Below are 22,645 nucleotides of genomic sequence, written 5' to 3'. Positions count from 1 at the left end.
GCTGTTTCAAATCAAGTCTCTATGAGTGAGTCATTTGAATCATTCATTCAACCGATTCCTTCAAAAACGCTTTATGAGAGTCACTGAATGATTCAGTTGATTCGTTCAGAAGCACTAAAATGAAACAGTTCACTGTTCCTACGAGTGAGTCATTTGAATCATTCATTGAACCGATTCCTTCAAAAACACTTTATGAGGATCATATTTCAGAGATGAATCTGTTATAGTGTGGCTTTCAAAGAGGATGTTATTGAAGGATGAGCGGTTCAACACTATACTAGACCTGACAGAAGACCCAAGAAGTGAAAATGTTGAAGTACACAGACTATGAATCACTGTGAACATGATCACTACAGAATCACTGCTTCCAGCTTCTCATGAAACACTGAATATGATGTTTCTTTCCTGTTTTTTTAATGTAGAGTAACGTGTTCTGGACAGGTTTGAGCGATTCTCTCGTGATTATGTCTCAATTTGACCCACATACGTGTGTTTTAATGGGTTTTAGGTAACCTTTGACCTCATATTGCTGAAGGAGAGGGTTAATTTGCTTATTTTTTTATATGTCGCCCGTGCTGAATTTACAGCACTCATAAAGATCTTAATATAGCTGTGTTTAATAGGATCAGGAAGGGTCTGTGAGGTCAGCGAGCGCCGAGGATTCTGGGTAAATACAGGCCTTCAGATGCAAACAAAAGTGATAATGAGATTAAAGAGGAATAATGTGCCCCGTATGGATTCACAGATGACACAAAAAAACACAACCACAGTGGACATATTGTGCTTCATTATGGCTATAATAATAATATTAATAATAATAAAAATATATTTAAAAATCATATAATATAAATAAAAGTTATATATAATCTTATAAATTAAATCATAAATAAATAAAATCGGATTAAAAAAAAAAATTAAAAATTAAATTAATTTTTATTTTAAAAAATCATATTTAAAATATATAAATAAGATGGAATTAATAATATTAAAAAATCATTCATATAAATAAGTAAAAAAAATTATATAATATTAAAAACATTTATATAATTAAAATATAAAAATAAAATAAATAATAAATCGAAATTAAAGTACAATTAAATAAAAAATTCATACATTTTAATAAAATTATATTTTTAATACATTTAAAAATCATATTTAAAATATGTAAATAAGATAAATAATATAAAAATAAAATCATATAAATAAATAAATAAATAAATATAAATAAATTCTATAAATAAACCTTTTGTTGTTGTTAATATATATATATATATATATATATATATATATAAGATATATAAAACCCATTGCATGAAGGTAAAACAGCCCGTTTGTGATCTAAAACAGCCTGATTTAGAACATTATTACAATTGGACCTGAACGGACGGAGGTTGATGTATTTTATGAAGCAGCAGAAGGAAACGGATCAGTCGAGATTCACATCTAATGGTTCATCAGACTCCATTAGACTGACCGATTCATGTAAAGATCTTCAACAGAACAGAACTGAGGAAGTTATCCAGAATCTGCGTGGCGTCCCAGCGTCCTCTGCGCCGGAGTGGATAATCACAGACCTGTGTGAGTTTCTAAAGCTCCTCACAAATCCTCTTAAAGGTTCTGCGGTGAGAAGAAGTGGCACATTGTCGCGGCTCTCATGCGTCACGCTGTCTGTACGCCGAGGCTGAGCAGGTACGACTGAAGACCGTGTTCCTTCTGTTTGCTGTGATTCATCTTCACAGGTGATCAACGTGTGTTTGTTTTGGAAGAGTCGCTGAGTTTGATGTGTGTGTTTCAGACGTAGCGTTGATGCATGAGGAGAAACATGTTTGAATGCTACATCTGCTGCGTTTGATCCTCAGTCAAACAGAAGCGATTCATGTTTGATGTTGTGATGTCACAGTGTGAATGTGAATCAAACTGAGTCATTCATGAACAGATGATTCATCTGATGTCACACTGCTTTTGATGTGTGATAGTTTCAACAATTACGATTTTTTTGAACAAAGAGTGTGTGTGTGTGTGAGTGTGTGTGGGTATCAGCACATGTGCCGCTGGTTAAGGATCAGTTTCAGGTGTTCATCTGTCAGAATAAACTCTCTGTTTACATTCGGCTCAATGATGGCCGACGGTCTCGGAGAGTTGAACTCTGTGTCAGTCGGACTCGTTACTTAATCGGGCAGATTAACCTGCTAACGACCCACGCCGGGCTAATTATAGATGTACGGTATCCGACCGTCAGATCATTCTTCACACCGAACGAGCCGTTAACAGCAGCACGACTTCAGATCAGATCACTGGTGGAGTGATACATTACTTTTAAACTTCCAGGAAAATTCTTTCAAACGTAACATTGTTACTTTCTGCAACTGTTACAGTTGTTACACTACTGGTTACATTACTCTTCCCTCACGCCCTACAGAAGTTGTTATTATGTATCTTTCCCATAAAACTCTTCTGAAATGTTACTAGCAATGTATTTCCACCTCATCATTTGATCAAAATCTACATTGGATCACAGATACACAAAAGTGTATTTATTGTAGTTATAATTTCTTTTTGTAATCTGCTTTTATTGTAGGATCTGTGAACGTGATGCACGGTCCAGACATGAACGGAAACGGAGTCACAGCGCAGTCCTCACAGATGAAGTAAGACATCCATCACTTCAACATAGCCATCTCAGTTTGTAATTAATGTGCCAATTAACTAATTCAACAGCAATTTGGGATGAGAAATTAACCCCAAAAGATTATATACAGTCATGGTTATGTTATATTTATATATAGTGCTTTAGATGAAATATTTTTTCAGCATTTCATAATTAATGATGCATATTTTTAATGAAATTATACTGTAAATATGAACGTAAAAGTCAAATAAAAGGTCTTAATGAATGAGTCACTGAATGATTCGTTCAACTGATTCGTTCAAACAGCTGATTCATTCCGTGACTGACTTGATTGACTCGATTCCTTCAGTATCAGTGTGACTTACACAGTTAAACAGATCAAGTGTCCACACACACACACACACACACACACACTCAGGCCATGAGTGACTGGGGACAGAACAAAGTCACAGTGATGATTAATTCACTTCAGTCCTAGAAGAACAGCAGAGAAAGTGTAAGTATGGTTGAGCGCAAGTGTACTAACTCTGTCTCTCTCTCTACTTCTCTCTCTCTCTCTCTCAGCGGTCACGGCTCACTGTCTCCAGATGTTTCTGCCAAAAAGTCGGGTGGAAAAGCTCTGTATGGTACGTGTGTCCCCTTGCTGACTGTTTAGGGAACAGCAGCACCCCTGAAACCCTAAGAAACGCTGTGTGTGTGTGTGTGTGTGGTTAAAGCAGAGGTTAAAGGTCACTACACTGCCGGTCAATGGTCTGGGATCAGTAAGATTTTTTAAAAATGTTTTTTAGAGATGTCTCTTCTGCTCATGAAGGCTACATTTATTTAATCAGAAATACAGGAAAAACTGTAATATTGTAAAAAAATATTACTATTTAAAATAAAAAATATATATTTTATTATACTTTAAAATATAATTTATTTCTGTGATGCAAAGCTGAATATTTTCAGCATCATTACTCCAGACATGATCGTTTCAAACAATTGTTCTGCTTGTTTTATTATTATTTTTTATTTATTTATTTACTTTCATTTATTTCATATACTTAATTTACAATATACACTACCATTTAAACATTTGGGGTCAGTAATTTATTGGATTTTTAAAGAAATTATTACGTTTATTCAGCAAAGATGTTAACAAGATGATAATAAGTGACAGTAAAGACTTATATAGTTACAAAAGGCTTCTATTTCGAATAAATGCTCTTCTTTTAAACTTTTCATTCATCAAAGTCAGGTTCCAAAAACATATTAAACCGCAAAAATGGTTTCCAATATTAATAATAAATCATAAATCATCAAATTTTACAGTAATAAACGCAGCCTTGATGAGCAGAAGAGACTTCATTGAAATATTACTGATCCCAAATTTTTTAACTGGTGTGTACAATTCAGTCACATAGAGAGACTCACTGTGTGTGTGTGTGTGTGTGTGTGTGTTCTCTGCACCGTCGCTCTCAGGAACAGTTGTAATGTATTTGCTGCACACCTCCACCAAACACAAAAAGAAAGGTAGAAGCTGATTGCGCTTGTGTGCCGCTGACGGCGATTATATAACCAGATCTGCTCTTTCCTCAGAGCAAAGGAAGAACTACATCAGGAACAGCATCAACAGCCTGACGGACACGTCACAGTACCATGTGGAGGTGAGACACGTCCAGAAGAATAGACTGAGAAATCTCCAGCCAACTATTTCTTCTGTGAAATATGTATCAATATTCAGAACGCAGAAATATTGAAATAAACGTGGCTTGACTTTGGTCTCCTGCAGCATCTGACCACGTTTGTGATGGACCGCAAGGAGGCGATGCTGACCATCGAGGACGGCATCAGGAAGCTGCGTCTGCTGGACGCTAAAGGGAAGGTGTGGACGCAGGACATGATCCTGCAGGTGGACGGGAAAGCCGTCAGCCTCATCGACAACGACAGCAAGGTACGAACCCACCGATCCGCCGCCGGACCCCCGTGATGCGTGTGTGGCCTGATCGTGCGTGTGTTTCAGAACGAGCTGGAGAACTTTCCTCTGGCCTCCATCCAGCACTGTCAGGCCGTGATGAACGCCTGCAGCTACGACTCCATCCTGGCGCTTGTGTGTAAGGAGTCCGGTCAGGGCAAGCCGGACCTGCACCTGTTCCAGTGCGACGACATCAAGGTGGGACATCACCGCAGCGTCCGTCACATTCTCGCACATAGTGCTGACCGTGTGCTTTGACTTCCTCAGGCCAGTTTGATCCACATGGACATCGAGAGCGCCGTCAGCGACAGCAAGAGCGGGAAGCTCAAGAAGCGTCCGGAGGTGCTGAAGTAAGTCCAGCGCTCGTCTCTTTTAAAGATGCCTGTTGCCACGGTTACGCAGCATCCGTTTCCCTGTGTGCATCAGAATGATCCTGAAGAGTGACGGGACCATCCCTCCGCCCCCAGGAGGCCCCGCCCCCGAGCCTCCAGGAGCTGTCAATCAAGTTCACGCCAAGAGCCGGGTGGCCAGTTGGTCTGCGTGGACCAATCAGGAGCGTGAGTGGAAGCACGCCTGTCCCTAACGCTCGAATTCCTGTTCCAGAGTCTTATTATGTGTGTGTGTGTGTGTGTGTGTCCTCAGATGACCCACAAAGACATTACACAGAGCTGGACGGCTCTCCTGAGATGAGCGCAGAGCAAGTGGACCGAGACGTGGTGAGTGTTTACACACTGCTCCCGCTCCTAAAAAAATATTACATTTGATTTATAAAATAAATTTCAAGGTTATAGAAAATCATTTTTTACGTTGTTTTTTTTTTTTTTTTTTTTAGATGATGTTTCGACTTAGGCAATACTTGCCGTATTTTTCAGACTATAAGTCGCACCTGAGTATAAGTCGCATCAGTCCAAAAATACGTCATGATGAGGAAAAAAAATAAGTCGCATTTATTTAGAAACAAGAGAAAGCATTACCGTCTCCGGCCGCCAGAGGGCGCTCTATGCTGCTCAGTTCTCCTGTAGTCTACACTGAAGACATAGAGCGCCCTCTCACGGCTGTAGATGGTAATGTTTCCTCGGTTCATGTCTCTTAGTCCATTTCTCTCGGTTCGCGTCAAATTAATTTTGATAAATAAGTCGCACCTGACGATAAGTCGCAGGACCAGCCAAACTATGAAAAAAAGTGCGACTTATAGTCCGGAAAATACGGTAGGTATTATATAAAGCACTATAGAAATATAGTCGATATATAATTGTATATAGAAATATTATTTTACTTTATGTCATGACGGGGTTATTAGAGTTAACTAAAACAAAATTTTTGTCGCTCACTCATATTGAACAAAGCAGTTGAATTAATGATTCAGTGACTCCATTACTTTTGCCGTTTGAATGAATCGTTTGAATAAATGACTCACTCAGCTGACTCAGTAAGACTCGCCGGCACCTTCGGGGGGTTTAGGATTGATAAAGTACTGTTTAGTTAAAAAAGTTACAATTATAAATAATTTCTTATTTAAATGTTGTTTTAAAAATAATCTCATTGCATTAATTATGCAATTGTAAATGCATTGATTAGGGGTGTGCCGGTTTCAGAATTGGTGATGACGGTTATGACGTGAGTCAAATGTGACGGTTCATAACATAACCGTCGGGGGGGGGATAGCGTGTTTCATTTTGTTTCATATTGTCTCGCCACCATGCTAGTGGATCTGCCGTAGAGTCAATTGGTTGATCTTGGAGATAGCGGGTTAACTCCGTGTCAGCGCGCGCTCTGATCGGTAAAGGGGCAGAGATTTCAGACCTCCGTTTATTAAGGATATCTGTCAAAGTTTTTTGAGCAAATTTCAAAGCCGCACCCGCCCGCCATCCTCTGATTGTTTTGCCGTCTATGCTTTGCTGATGCGAGCCGAAAAAAAAAAAAAAAAAAGCCATTGTCTGTTCTAGAAAGGATGCAGCAAAGATATTTAATGCTAAAGTATGAGGCATAGGCCTACGCTGAGTTTCATTTACAATGAGATGCGCTCTAGGTCACAGTGCAGTGAAAGTGAACGCGGCGCGCTGGTGCTTCCATGTCACGGTTATCATTGTCTGCTATATTTGCTTTTTATTTATTAAAATACATGCAATTGGTTGATGAAACATCTATTAAAATTAAGATAAAATTTGTTCAAAACGAAATTCGTTTTTAAGAAAGGTTTTCTACAAAGCAAAATTTAATGAAGTGGTAAATATCATGTTTGACGATTTACAAAACTTCATTAAGTGGTAAAAACCATGTCTCCCGATATATTGCGCATCTGATGATCCTATCTAAAAAATGAAAATAATTTTTGATAAAAAATGTTTGTAAAAAATATTTTAGTGACACGGTTTTGGCGGTTATACAGTTCTAATGACGGTGTTCAACTATAACCGCCGGTCTCACGGTTATATACTAACCGTCACACCCCTAGCATTGATATGTTAATGCAACTTCTGTGTCACCTCTGCACTGTTAAGGTATTTCGTTGAAAAGTATTTAATTTGATTGATAAGTTCTAACTTATTTTGGATGTTAGGATTGGATATAAAAGGTTTTGCATGCATCCGTAAGTATTGGGGGGGGGAAAGGCACTATATAGGTAAAAATGCCTCCTGGAAACCATTTTTAAGGACAAAAACATTGTCCTTTAAATAAAAAGCTAATTTCAGTCACTGCTGTGAACTGACCACCACATAGAATATGAATAAAATGAACGTCTTCACGACTCAGCTGTTCACAAAAGGCCTAAAACACTAAAAGATTTAATTTGATTTTTTATTTTGCACACCCCTAATGTAGGGAATTGTACAGTATGCAAAACCAAAAATGTTTTTTAGCAGTCATGTGCATGATTTCATAAAAAAATAGTCAACAAAACAAAAAAAATTCTATATATAGTAATATTTTGCAGTCGATAAATAGGTTGTGTGAGAGTCACATGTAGATGGTAAAATACTGACGTGTGTTACAGCAAATCCTCAATCACATTCTGGGCGACATCGAACACTTCGTCACCAAACTGCAGAAAGCCGCCGAGGCCTTTACTGAGCTCTCCAAACGCAAGAAAACCAAGAAGAGCAAAAAGATAGGACCCGGAGGTGAGTGTCTCCTCACATCGCACATCCACGTCATCCTCATCGTCAGTGTGTCATGAGTGTGTTTGCTGTGTGTCTTCGATCAGAGGGGGTTTTGACGCTTAGAGCTAAACCTCCGTCTCAGGATGAGTTTATCGACTGTTTCCAGAAGTTCAAACACGCCTTCAACCTGCTGGTGAGTGACGGCATCCAGGTCCCTCTCCCAAAAACAGGAAAATCTCATTTGGATTATCTGTGATGTGATTATTGTTTGTCGTTCCAGGGGAAGTTGAAGAACCACATTCAGAACCCCAGCGCTGTGGATCTGGTCCACTTCCTGTTCAATCCTCTCAGACTGGTGTGTCTTCTGATCGTGTGTGTGTGTGTAACGGTTGTTCTGTCAGACTGACATTTGTGTGTATGTGTGTGTCTCAGGTGATCCAGACGTCTGGAGGGGTGGATCTAGCTAAAAGCGTGATCGTTCCTCTCCTCACCAGAGAAGCCATTGACTTCCTGCACGTGGCAGGTTCGGCAGAGGAGAGACACCTGTGGGTCACGCTGGGAGACGGATGGACCAAATGCAGGTACTGGAAGGTCTCTCAATAGAACAAAACTGACCGATATTTAAACATTTCACTGCACAAAGACAACCAATATTTTAATCTCTTAACAGAACAAAACCAACCTAGATTTAAATGTCTTATTAGTAAAAAAACTGATTCTTTAAAGTCTTTAAATATAACAAAGCAACAAAACCAACCGATATTTAAGTCTAAACATCCGATATTAAAACATTTTAGCAGAACAAAAGTGATATTTCAATATTTTATCAGAACATAACCAACTAGTAATTTCTAAAGAGAAAAAACTGACAGATTTTTAGATCTTTTAAATCGTATAAAATCAAACAACATTTAAATCTCTTAATTGAACCAAACTGACTGATGTATAATTTTTACAGAACATGCACGACCGATATTTAAATCTCTTAACCAAACAAAAACTGCTAATATTTAACTTGAAAAAAAAAAAACAACCAATATTTAAGTATTTTAACAAAACAAAAATGGCCTAGATTTAATTCTCCTAACTGAATAAAAACTTATAATTTCTTAACAGAACAAAACCAACATTTACATGTCTTATTAAAACAAAGCTGAATGACATTTAAATCTGTTAACAGAACAAAACCGACTGATATTTAAATAAGTTGGTTTTGTTTGCTTAAAACATTTAAATATCAGTCAGTTTTATAGACTGAATGCCTTTTATAGACAGTTTTGTCTTTATAAAACAAATATGACCGATATTTTAATCTCTTAAAAGAACAAAACTAACCAACCAAAATTTAAATGTCTTATTAGTTCAAAACTGACTGATATTTAAATCTCTAAATAAAACAAAATCAAATAACATTTAAATGTTAACAAAACAAAACTGACAAATATTTACATCTGTTAACTGAACAAAAGTGTTCAATATTTAAACATTTTAACAGAACAAAATTAACTGATATCTAAATATTTTGACAGATCAAAACTGACTGATATTTAAATGTTTTAAACAAACAAAACCATTCAATATTTAAACATTTTAACAGAACAAAACCAACTTATGTTTTAATCTCTTAACAGAACAAAAACAAAACTCACCGATATTTAAATCTTTTAATAGAACAAAATTAAACAACATTTAAATCTATTATATTCAAATCTCTTAACAGAACAAAAATTACTAATATTTAAATGTCTTATTATAACAAAACTGACCGATATTTAAATCTCTTAACAAAAAAAACTGATATTAAAACATTTTAGCAGACAAAACTAACTGGTATTTAAATATTTTAACAGAACAAAACTCACAGATATTTAAATCTTTTAATCAAACAAAATTTAAATCTGTTATATTCAAATCTCTTAACCGAACAAAAATGACTAATATTTAAATATCTTATTATAACAAAAATGACCGATATTTAAATCTCTAAATAGAACTAGCCAACCGATATTTAAATCTCTTAACAAAAGAAAACAAACTGATATTAAAACATTTTAGCAGACAAAACTAATTGGTATTTAAATATTTTAATCGAACAAAATCAAACAACATTTAACTCTGTTATATTCAAATCTCTCAACCGAACAATAATTACTAATATTTAAATGTCTTATTATAACAAAGCCAACCGATATTCAAACGTTTTAACAGAACAAAAATAACTGGTATTTAAATCTTTTAATCAAACAACCTTTAAATCCGTTATATTAAAATCTCTTAACAGAACAAAAATGACTAATTAAGTGTCTTATTAGAGCTAAACTCACCGATATTTAAATCTCTAAATAGAACAAGCCAACCGATATTTAAATCTCTTAAAGGAACAAAACCAACCGATATTAAAACATTTTAGCAAAACAAAACGAACTGGTATTTAAATATTTTAACAGACCAAAAAACATGTGTATTGTGATATGTTTGTCTTGTGTGTAGGTTGGAGTGGCCGAAGGATCACCCGTTTCCTCCGCACACGCTGTGTTTCCGGGACGGCTGGGAGCCGCCGGTGCTGGTGTCTCGTGAACAGGACGTGGCTCAGCCGGCAGAGAGGCGTGGCACGGCGCAGAACGAGCTTCAGAGACCTGCAGACGTGAGAAGCACTTCCAACTTTAACACGTACAGTGTGATGCTGTAAGTATATGATGAAGTGAAAGCATTTTTCTCTCCCGACAGCAGCCGCTGGTCCAGGACTTCCCCGGTGCAGACGGGTACGACTACAGTCACACTTCTTACAAGCGCTTGCATCTGCTGGAGCCAGACATGGCCGTGGCTGCTTTTAAACACGCGGTCAGCCGTCATGTAGATAGGTAAAGCCCTCCTGGGTACGAGCGACCGCACCGCACGCCCTGGAGAACCGGCTCACCGCACTACGCTTCTGGGTCTGTTCTGGGTTCATTCTGCTTCTCAAACTCCTCTCAGCTCTCGTTCTATTAAAGCGTCTTCAAACGAAGTAAAGACTCTCTTCCAGTCTCGTTCTTGAGCTTCGAGACGCTCCTCCACGGCGGCAGCAGTCGGTCAATAACAACATTCATCATTTAGAGAGAGCGAGCTTGTGTTTAAATGAATCGCACTGCAAAAATATTGTTCCATCTCAGTATTTTTACCTTGTTTTGCAGTAAAAATATGCCAACATTGTTAAACCAAGATACTTTACTTGAGAAGCTAAATTACTTAAGGAATAAAGTTTAAAAAGTTCCTGTGGCTCAGTGGTAGAGCATTGCGCTAGAAAATAGGAACAAAACAAGTATTTGCTCCAAACCTGAGAAATTGGTGCAGTAAGGTGGAAAAGAGCAAAAAAACGCTTGACAAAGGAATGAAAGCCTATTAACAAAGAATGCATGATTTTAAGCTTACTTTGCAGTGGGATTAAATACAGCCGTTTTAATTGGGAAGTTTTTGTATTTTTGCATCTTTTCACATTTTGATTGTTTCAGAAAAGTCATTTTGCTTCTCAAGTGAACGAGTCTGTTTGTACTGAAAAACAAGGCAAACGTGTCTCATTTGTGGAGGTTTTTTTTGACTCTTCATCTTCAGGAACCTGGAGGCTCACAGCCGGACGCAGAGGAACTTTGCCAAATCCAGATACGACTTTGTGGCCAGAAACAACACTGAGCTGTCTGTGATGAAAGACGAGGTGGTGGAGGTACGTGACGAGAGGAGGAGGATGATGTGGGTGATGATGTGTCACGTGACGTGTCGATCTGATTGGCCGTCAGGTGCTGGACGACAGGAAGCAGTGGTGGAAGGTGCGTAATGTGTCGGGCGCTTCGGGATACGTGCCAAACAACATCCTGGAGATCAGCAGGGCAGTGGACGTGACGAGCCGCGGGGAGCCCGTCTACAGCCACACCATACAGGTGACACACACACACACACACACACACACTCCCGTTCAGCTTCTGTCTGCATGCTTAGTCTCCAGATTCATTTCATCTCCTTGTTTTGCCACGTCATCCAATTATTGTTTGTGTTCATCTTTTCATCTCAAAGCTAATGATGCCAAAAAAGGAATTTGAGTTGTTTAAGGTAAACAACTGTGTGTGTGTGTGTGAGTGTGTGAGAGAGAGAGAGAGAGAGAGTGAGCATGTTCAGTTTGTTTTGATTTCCTGCATTACTTCAGTTTATCTCTGTGTGTGTGTGTGTGTGTGTGTGTGTGTGTGTGTGTGCCTCAATCATATTTTGGGGACAGATTTGTGCACAGAAGTGAGTTAAGCCTCCAAAAACCTCCCTTTAGAAATGTCATTTATAAAAAATTTAATAAAAATATATATATTTTTTAAATGGTAAATTGTAAAAGTGTGTGTTTTTATTTGCTGTGTGTGTGTTTGTTTGTTTTATTTAGTGTGTGTGTGTGTGTGTTTGTTGAATTTCATTTTCATGTCACTCTTCATCTCTCTCTCAAGCAATTACTGGGCGAGTTAAACGAGGTAACTGGATTATTCTGATTTACAGTCTGTGAAACCCTCCTAATCAATCGTCTCAGTGTGTGTTTCATAGAGATTGTTGACATACAGTGTATATTATCCGTCTGTGTAGAGACTGGTTAGGCATTAGAATTATTAATATAGTATAAATGATAAACTACTGCTGATGTGTGTGTTAGGAGCCGTTCACATCTAGTGTCTAAACACAGTCCAGCGCAGAACGCCTCCTGAGTCATGTTGTGATCAGATAAAACTGTTGCCATGTCAACTTGCTACTGTAAACAATGCTTGCCCCGCCTCCGGGGTCTTCTGATTGGTCCACTGTTTGTAGCTGACACTGATGACAGGCGCTGCGTTTGAAAGTAGAAACAGTGTCTTAAAATCGAGGCTCTTGTGTGCGAGACGCGAGAATGTTTTTCATACGTACGTCTAGCATAAAAAAGCAGAGCAATAGAATGAAACCCATTCTGTGTGAACAGCCCCTTGGAGACCTCATGAAATCAGAGTCGAGGATTTGATGAGCTCATGTGTGGCTCATGTGAGTTGATCATGTGATTAAAGCATGAGCCCTGTGTGAACAGGAAGTGCATCAGCGCGGCGCTGGTTTCATGTGCTCTTGGTTCCAGCCGTGTTCAGTGTCTGACTGCTGTTTGTCCCGTTCAGAAGCAGCGCTCGGATTATGTGCCCAAACCGGTGGTGACGGAGGCCACGCCCACTCCCACCCCTACAGCCCCGCCTCCTCCCGCCCCGCTGCAGATCCCCACCCCCCCACTGCCCCCCGCATCCACCCAACATCAGGACACTCCTCCAGACGACAGCCAACAACACAACAACAACAACAGCAGAGAGAGCGAGGGAGTGACCATGAGAGAGCACCAGAGAGAGAGAGGCGCGCCTGCCAACCGTACGCACACACACACACACACAAACACACACACTTACTCACACACACTCACTCACTCTCTCTCTCTGACACACGTACACACACACTCACTCTCACACACACACACACACACACATACACTCACACACTCACACACACACAGACATGCACACACAAACTCTCTCACACACACACACACACACACTCACTCACTCTCTCTCTCTGACACACGTACACACACACTCACTCTCTCTCACACACACACACTCACACACACACACAGACATGCACACACACACGTACGCACACACAAACTCTCACACTCACACACACACACACACGCATACAAACACACACACACACACACTCACTCACTCGCACACACAAACTCAAACACACACACACTCTCTCTCTCTCTCTCTCTCACACATACACACACACTCTCACACACACACTCACTCGCACACACAAACTCAAACACACACACTCTCTCTCTCACACATACACACACACACACACACACACACACACTCTCTCTCTCTCTGACACACTCACACACACACATACACTCACACACTCTCTCTCACATACACACATACGCACTCTCACACACACACACACACACGCGCGCGCACACGCACGCACTCTCTCACACACACACACAAACACACTCTCTCTCACAAACGTGAAAACACACACACACACACACTCACTCTCTCACACACACACACACACACACACAAACACACTCTCTCTCACACACGTGCAAACACTCAAACACACACACACACACACACACACTCACTCTCTCTCACACACACACACACACACACACACACTCTCTCTCACACACGTGCAAACACTCAAACACACACACACACATGCACTCTCTCTCACACACACACTCTCTCACACACACACACTCTCTTTCTCACACACACACACAAACACAATTATCACATGTTCTGAAAATTAAGTATTACCGGGTAAATCGATTCAAAACATGTAACACTTTCTCAATGATACACAGTTTCCAGATGTTTAAATGTCACACACACACACACACACACACACACACACACCCCTGCAGCATTATCCGTGTGTCTCTCAGGTCGTAAGTCCAACATGGAGGAGGTTCAGGACGAGCTGATGCACAGACTGACTCTGGGACGCAGCGCTCAGAAGAAATCCCAGACTCCGTCTCAGTCCAGCAGCTCGACGGCGGTCAGCATCTCCTTCGACTCGGCGCCGGACGACGTCAAGGCCTGGCTGCAGCTCAAAGGCTTCAGCGAAGTGTGAGTGCCCCGTTCACCCGCTCTGCTGCAGAGCATCATGGGAGGTAACAGTGATGTCTGAGCTGATGTGGTCTGTTCTGCAGGACCATCAACAGTCTGGGAGTGCTGACCGGCGCTCAGCTCTTCTCTCTGAACAAAGACGAGCTGAAGACCGTCTGTCCTGATGACGGAGCGCGAGTCTTCAGCCAGATCACCGTCCAGAAAGCTGCTCTCGAGGTGAGTCCACTTCTTCAGCTTCTCCTCGCAGATCCTTGCTTATTTCTCTCTTCGTTCCTCTCTAAACTCTTCTGTCATGATCCAGTGTCTAATACTGAATCCGTGCGATTCTGGATCCATCAGTAAAATAACAGTATGGTAGCGCTCCCCGAATTGATTGCTCAACTCTGTAGTGTCGCTTTGGTTTTTCTGGTGTTTTTACTGTCTGCAGGTTTTCTTCTGACGCTCCCATGATCTTCACATGTAATCCACGTTCCTCTGAAGGTACTTTAGTATCGTAGCGAGGCGGCTTTGCTCTGTTTAGTTAACCCATCATTAATGAACCCGGTTAGGTTGCACCTTACTTAAAGGGATCGTTCACAAACCTGAATGAGTTTATTTCTTAATTTGAAGAACATTGGTATACGAAGAGTATATTTTGGATTTGATCCCCAACATTTGTGCTCAGCAGAAGATGGAAACTCAGATGACAGAATTTTCATTTTTGGGTGAACTGTCCCTTTAAATTGGAATATAGAGTCCACACTTAGTAGCTACTTGTTAGTTCATAAGTTACTCTGTACTGTAAATATAATATTATTATTATTATTATTATTCAGATTTTTGTTCTCATCTGAAAGTGATCTGAAAAAAATATTTAACTGCACTGCAAGTAAAAATAAAATAAAACAAGCATTTGTAGGGCTGGGCGATAAAACGATAACGATAATTATCGCGATATAATTTTCTTCGATAAATGATATGAAGAGTTTGATATAATGTTACAAATTTATACTAAATGTATTTTTCATTTAAATATCTTGAAACCATACTAATTTTTACCATTGTGTTGAGATGCTATATGTGTGGTTTTATGCTGCTATGGAAGTCTAATGGTTAATTTGAATAAAACTCGTAATTATAAAATTTCACTACATAAAAATGAGGTTCTTACAGTTTTTACAGATGTTGCCGTTTTTGATGAACATAAACATAAACATGCATCCTAGATCAAGCCACTACTACGGTCAACTGTATTGACACCGAACGCGAATTAAAATTTTTGCGCGATTAGATTACATACAATACAATGTCAATGCAAAAACGCGAATAGAGACGAATTCACGCCAGATGACGCAAAATGGTTTCTACAACTTTCAACTTAACAGAAACGAAGATTTGAAAATTGTCATGATAATTATCGAAAATTTTTATCGTGATCATTTTTTGGCCCGTATCGCCCAGCCCTAAACATTTGTTTAATTCGATTGATCTTATTATATAGACATGAACTGAAGTTGTTGTTTGCACATGACTGATGGTCTGCATTTCATTGAATCTGTTCGAAATAAAAATGAGCGTATATTTTTATAGTTTGGTGGCTTCTGTCTGCGGTTTCCAGTCATAGCTAGAGAATAGATGCTTTCCCAGAATCCCTCAAGTGCCCCTTTACACGTCCATCATCGTTAGTTCAGAGCATCAGATGAAGAAGAACCTCGTTTCTGCTTTTCCTCTCTCTGTCTCTGCATCACGCCGCTGGTGTTTTGTGTAAACGAGGATTCCGTGAGATGTAGGGCTGGGTTTGAAACACTGATTTCTCGATTTTGATGAACCGATATTGATTCTTAAACCTAAAGAATCAGTGTATGCTGTTTGAAATTCAAACAATAAATGACAGATCGCTGTAGTGAACCGATTATCTCTTCCTCTTTACTACTAGTTATAGCAGGAAATAAACATGAATGAACTTCAGAAGAAAAGATCTGAGAAAGCAGCTTCTGTATTAAATGTTTTTCACTGTCATTTTTTATCGCACATTCATTCATTTGAAACACCATCACTGAATGCTCTTGTGAAAATGAACCATGGTTTTAGTACAAATAAAGTACATATTTTAGTTATACCATAAAAAACAACAAATTAATCATGGGTTTGGCTACAGTAACCATAGTTTAATCATGGTATTTGTAGTAAATGTATACTACACATGGTTAATTTTCGTAAAATCACTTTAACATGGGTTAATTGTATAATTTTTACAGCATTGGTTGAGAAAGATGTTTTAGCGACGTACTGTAACTGATCAGTCAGACTTGTAATGTTTTTTAAACGAGTCTCTTCTGCTCCTCAAGGCTGCATTTATTTGATCAAAAATACCAAAAAATAATAATAATCTTGCAAAATGTTTTTAGAATATAAAATAATGGTTTCTATTTTAATATCCTTTAATATGTAATTTATTTCTGTGATGTGCAGCTGTATTTTCAGCATCATAACTCTTCAGAAATCCTTCTGATATACTGATTTATTTTCAGTATTTTTTTGAAACTTTTTTTTTAGGATTCTGATGAATACATTTTTTTTTTTAAGAACATTTATTCAGAATAGAAATCTTTGCTATCACTTCTTAAAATAACATATTCTTGCTGAATAAAAGTTTTTAACTTTTTAAACAAATTTTTTAAAGGAAATAAAAATGTACGGACCACAAAATTTGAACCGATAGTGTATATTGTTAGAAAAGATTTCAATTATAAACAATGTTCTTCTTTTTAACTTTTTATTCATCAAAGAATCCTGAAAAAAATGTATCCGTTCCATTCCCAAACTTTTAAAACAGTAGCATCCATCCAAATGAATCAATGTGCAGCTCAAAATAGATACAGATTGCAAGCTATTGAATCAGACGGAGTGAGTGTGAATGTTTCTGAGTGTCTCTGTGTGTGTTTCTAGAGGAGCTCAGGCTCGGAGCTGCAGGAGATCATGAGGAGACGCCAGGAGAAGCTGGCAGCGGATTCCGGCGTGGAGTCCTTCGACGAGGGGACCAGCCACTGACCCCTCTCTCACCTCTGTGACCTCTGACCTCTTACAGGACGCCGTGGAGCGCGCTCAGTTTGCCGCCATAATGCGCCGTCGTCAGGAACTCTTGGACCCGTCCGATAACGGAACCGGATCGGATGCGGACGAGCGCTCGTGACGAGATTCCCAAAGGCTTTTTGTAGAGATGTGTGTAGCCTAGTGCCATCGACTTCATCCCGGAAACATTCACTTATATATCCGCAATCAAAGGTGTGGATGTATTCCCAAACGATTGTCTGGATCTCGGACCAGATGTTGATTTGATTAACTGTTGTCCCTCACCTATCCACCTGGAAAACTTTGTTTTTGTTTGTGTTACTAGCAAAATACTGAACGGACTGTACATGAGCGCCAAAATGAGAAATGTCCGTTTCTGTTGACCTGACACGAGTTATTTGAGTTTCACACGGACATATGCAAGGCCAAATAAAGTCCTCAGAAATATGACGTTTGGCCAAATCAATCTCTAGGTTCAAGGTTTCTGTTTAAACACAAATGTCACACGCATTCAGTCTGTAACTATAAAGCGTGTGCAGAATAAATGGAATCATGTGACCTCTGTGTGATTGTTAAAAAGATGAATATCATCCCTGTGTTTCCTTTGATCAGAAATGAGTGTAATGTGAATCGAGCTGGACTCACCAACACTATTGCGCTCGATGCTTCATTTTCTCCTGCTTTGAATCAATCTATAGATATATTTTATTGAGTCTTTAAGAAGCAAGAATCTCTTGTTAGAATCTTTATTAGACCCTCTAACTCTAGCACTCTCTATTTTAATTCTATTTCTATAAAAACACGCCCCTTTTAAACTCAAACTGTTTATTTACTAACAAAAAGAGAACGAAACGAACACTAGCTTCTCTAATCTTTTTGCATTCCGTTTTATTCTTTATTTATTATACAATAAAAAGCAAAAAAAAAAAAACTAACGCTTGCTTGCTCTGTTATTTTCATATTCTGTCTTTTTATTTGTATTATTATAGACACTTGTTACAAAACTCGCATAAATGACTAAATGCAAATCAATTAAGATGACTTGATGTACACGTTTCGGACAGAAATCATACATTAAATATATAAGTCGAAAGTTGAAATGGATGAAGGGTGTTTTTATTTGTGCGCGGAACGAGTCAGATTTCAGACGCGGGAAACAGGAAGTGACATCATCGCGTTGAACTCTCTCTCACCAGCGATAACTACAACCGTAAATCTCTTTCAAAGGCATCTTTTTCCAGCTGATGAATGATAAAAACATCAACAGCCAATCAGAATCACTATTATTAACTGTAATATAGTTATTATCGTTATTCTCAGGCAGCATTGTAATTATTATTTATTATTATTATTATTATTATTATTGCTCGGGTTTCTATAATATATATATATATTTTTTTTTAAAGATCTGTACAAAACTGAAAACCTAATTTACTAAATAAAGAATTAAACAAAGATGATTTTCCTTTGTGATCCACACGGTGGCGCTGCTGCTGTTAGAATGAAGGCGAGTCTGAATAAACCACAACAGACTCATTCTTGCATATTACTGAACATCTGAGACATAATTCAGAACGGATACTCTATCAATATATTATGTGTCCTTAAAACCACTAGTAGGAATTACTTTTCAAGTTATCTAGAAGTTTAGACAGTGAGTACAGCTAGTAAACACACGCAGATGATGAGAGTCAAGGGCCGAGGGCTTCTCTCTGATCAACACTGAGGCTCTGACCTCTGCTGACCTCATCTCAGCAGGAGGGTCATTAGCAGGGAGTGAGACGACCTCCTGACCCCCGCCGTCATTACCAGCAGAGACGTGAGACGTCAGGTCAAAGGTCAGGCCGTCAGTAATGAAGAGTCACTGAAGTAAACACACTAAGAGTGCACTAATGAGTAAACAACAGCGATGCTTCAGAGTCGCCTGACCTCCAGAACACATGCGTTTACTTTGTGTTTAAAGAACAATCACCTTCCTTTATTGAGGGGTGACTCTTAAAACTCTTATGTAGACAAATATATATAATGTTATTTATTTATTTGAGATTATGCACATACATATATTCATTATACATGGATATTTTTCATTTTAATAAATTATTTTTTATATCAATATAAATATTACACACACATTTTATTGAAAAGTTCCTAAATATAATTACATATTAAATATTTGAAGAATTAAAAGTCACGTTTTTTTTTTTTTTTTTGAAGCTTTGATTGTTTACAGTGTGCAATATAACATGTGTTCATGTTTCGAGTATTAAAAAAAAAAAAACTGTATTTTTCACACAATTCTGTTTTCGCTGTCATAAAAACGGGCTGATGAATTCCTTGTTCTATAAAGTCTTAAATAATAAAATACACTTACCGGATGTGGTCCATAAACAACACCTTCTCCAGACAAAGAGGGAACTGCTCCATCTTTCAACAATAATCTTTGTGTGAATCCAGCATTAAACTGATTGAGATCGAGGAAGCTTGCTGTCCTCAGCAAAATGTGCTGCACATAGTTTTACATGTGCATTATAATTTTCGGTAACCAAGTTAAACATAAAGTACAGCGTCCCTGGGAAGCCCAAACAAAGATGATTGGACTCCGAGATGAAAATAACAGCGTTTCAACGACACAGCGACAAACACAAACGCAGCTCTTCCTCTTCTCCTGCGAACACAAGACCACGCCCCCTGTTTATGAATTCATGTGGGCGGAGGTTAGTCAAAAAACTTTTTTAGTGATGTCATTCCTGCAGGAACTAGAGGGATGTAGGCCAAACGGGTCGTTTTTTGTAGGCGAATTCTGTTAAATAAAATATCTCGCTTGGCATTGAACTTTGAGCTTTATAATTTTACATATATTATTTACACTCTAACAACAACATTACACACTAACTAAAGTTTGAAACATGGGGTCATGAAGAACAGGACCTTTAATAAATGTATTAATTTTGGATTACATTTTTTATTATATTTTTACATATATATATACAAATGTTATTGAACAGTTCCTTTAAATAATTTTATATTAAATACTTGAATTAATGATTTTTTTTTTTAAATATCACATATGCCTGGTATTTTTATTAATATTTATATCATGATTTAGTTATATATATATATATTGTTTATTATATATTTTTATGTATAATAACTAACTAATGTTTAGATTTTAGATTAGAATAGAACAAACAATATGTGTAAAATGTGTAAAAAAAAACAGCTTCCGCTAGGTGGCGCTAAAGGAAGATTTTTGTTCTCACATTAAAGCCTCTTTGTTCGTCATGTTCGTAAACCTGTGTCTGTGTTCTGAATATTCTCGCTCGGCGCTGATTGGCTGCTCGTGCCGCGGGGGGCGGAGCCTCAGAATGTTCGGGTCGGGTCGTCCACAGCTCATTTGCTGCCGAGTTTCTTTGATTAGCCAATGAGAGGAGAGCGTCTGGCGGCACAGCGCTTATTTACTTTGGACAGAAGAAGCTCCTGAGTCTGCCAGCCCTTCAGAGCAGAAACCACACACACACACACACACACACACACACACACACACACACACACACACACACACACACACACACACACAGAGAGAGAGAAATCCCATCTGAATATTTTTGTGAGACTTTTGAGATGAACCCAGAGACACGCATCTGACTTGTGGATCATCTCAGCTGAAGATGATGATGATGATTGTCTCCACACGAGTGTTGATGAAGAGTGTTTTCATGGTTCCTCCCTCGAGCCCCACAAACCTCTTCTGATGGAGAATCCAGATGTGTGTGAGAGGAGAGGATTTAAACACAGACAGACTGAAGAAGATGCGTGTGTGTGTGCAATCAAAGCAAGCCCACAGCTCACCAGACTCAAACACACCACTACCAGCACTTCAGTTAGTTAGTGAGTTGTTTCTAGCAAGTTGACCCACCCACCCAGCTCACTGGAACGAAATTTTTTGCTCCTTTCAGAGAACATTTCCATAATGTTTGCATGTTCTCTTAACGTTCATAAAACCAAACCGTTTTTAAAGCATAAAAAATGGAGATTCAGAAATTACGTTTGAATAACTTTAATGAAAAGTTCTTAGAACATACTGTTATCTGGCCTTTAATAATGTTCTCATAATGGTTTTTTCTGCAAAGTTTTAGTTGGACGTTCATCCGATGTTTTTTTTTAAATGTTACTTATGTTTCAGAACGTTCAGAGAAAATTCAAGAGTAACGTTCCAAGAATGTTTCAAACTGATCAAACGGAATGTTCCCTTAACATTCGCACAACCAAGAAAAATGTCTCTAAACTATATTTAAAAAAAAAACCTGGATGTTTAGAAAACATCTTCAGAAATCAGAAGTTAATTATCGAAGCTATGTTTGTGTTAATGGGTGTGTGTGTGTGTGTGTTTTGCACGTGTGCGTTTGAAGAGCAGCAGCTCACAGACTCTGAAGAACCATCTGGGCCTTAAAACACACAAGGAATATTGTGTGTGTGTGTGTGTGTGTGTGTGTGTGTGTGAGAGAGAGTTAGTCAGGGTCTCTGTGTGAGTGTTCGTAAACACACTGATGTTGCTCCCCATTTACTTCCATACTATGAGGGAAAAATACTGGCCACTGTGAGCTGTTTACATTCTTCAAAATATCTTCTTTTGAGTTCAACAACCCGTACAGGTTTGGAACGACATGAAGGGGAGTACCTGATGACTGAATTGTCATTTTCTGCTCCCTTTAATGCAGTAAATCCATGTCTGTCCATGTGTAACTGTATTATAGTTAGTGTCTGGAGAGGCACAGTGATGTGAAAGCAGGTTTAGTGCCGTAAGAGAGTGAATCGTCCACCTGTGCTCAGAACAGCAGGTTTGGAAACAATCACACCAGTCCGGAAAACCAACATTACCAAGCCATTAGTGTAATAACAGTCACACACACACACACACTAAACCAGGTGCTCACATCGTCCTCTAAAACACACTGATCAATGTACTGTTATCATCCAATTCATCCCAAAAATGATCATTCTGTCATCATTTACTTCAATTTAGTTTAAATGTTCACACTTTCTGATTTGTGTGTAATGACGGAATTTCAAAATCTGAAAGACAGAATTGTATATTTATATATATAAAAACCATCATAAAAATATATTTTTTAAAGAATCAAAAAAATAAACATCAAAAGCAAAAAAAAAAAAAAAAAAAAAAAAATATATATATATATATATATATATATATATATATATATATATATATATATATATATATAAAATAATCAAA

General features: G+C 38.3%; 1 protein-coding gene across 9 annotated transcripts in view; it reads left to right on the top strand.

Annotated features, from left to right (window-relative positions):
- Nucleotides 1-17,949, top strand: part of LOC113048474 (epidermal growth factor receptor kinase substrate 8) — a 23,362-nt gene extending 5,413 nt beyond the window's left edge. The window contains exons 1-21 of one of the 9 annotated variants that reach the window (XM_026210305.1): nt 1,493-1,689; nt 2,579-2,648; nt 3,194-3,255; nt 4,208-4,275; nt 4,401-4,562; nt 4,632-4,781; nt 4,851-4,933; nt 5,010-5,140; nt 5,226-5,299; nt 7,579-7,705; nt 7,789-7,877; nt 7,965-8,039; nt 8,117-8,265; nt 10,175-10,328; nt 10,412-10,545; nt 11,273-11,381; nt 11,455-11,595; nt 12,826-13,066; nt 14,157-14,340; nt 14,424-14,556; nt 17,408-17,949. In XM_026210305.1, coding sequence (XP_026066090.1) covers nt 2,593-2,648; nt 3,194-3,255; nt 4,208-4,275; nt 4,401-4,562; nt 4,632-4,781; nt 4,851-4,933; nt 5,010-5,140; nt 5,226-5,299; nt 7,579-7,705; nt 7,789-7,877; nt 7,965-8,039; nt 8,117-8,265; nt 10,175-10,328; nt 10,412-10,545; nt 11,273-11,381; nt 11,455-11,595; nt 12,826-13,066; nt 14,157-14,340; nt 14,424-14,556; nt 17,408-17,512 — 2,427 coding nt within the window. In that variant the 5' untranslated portion in view covers nt 1,493-1,689; nt 2,579-2,592 and the 3' untranslated portion in view covers nt 17,513-17,949. The other 8 variants (XM_026210304.1, XM_026210309.1, XM_026210303.1 and 5 more) reach the window with 8 other exon arrangements.
- The last annotated feature ends 4,696 nt before the right edge of the window (nt 17,950-22,645 follow it).

The sequence above is a fragment of the Carassius auratus genome, chromosome 29 (assembly GCF_003368295.1).
Source record: "Carassius auratus strain Wakin chromosome 29, ASM336829v1, whole genome shotgun sequence".
NCBI classification, from domain to species: domain Eukaryota; kingdom Metazoa; phylum Chordata; class Actinopteri; order Cypriniformes; family Cyprinidae; genus Carassius; species Carassius auratus.
The sequence above is the reverse complement of the archived record's forward strand: the minus strand, read 5'-3'. Positions and strand labels throughout refer to the sequence as shown.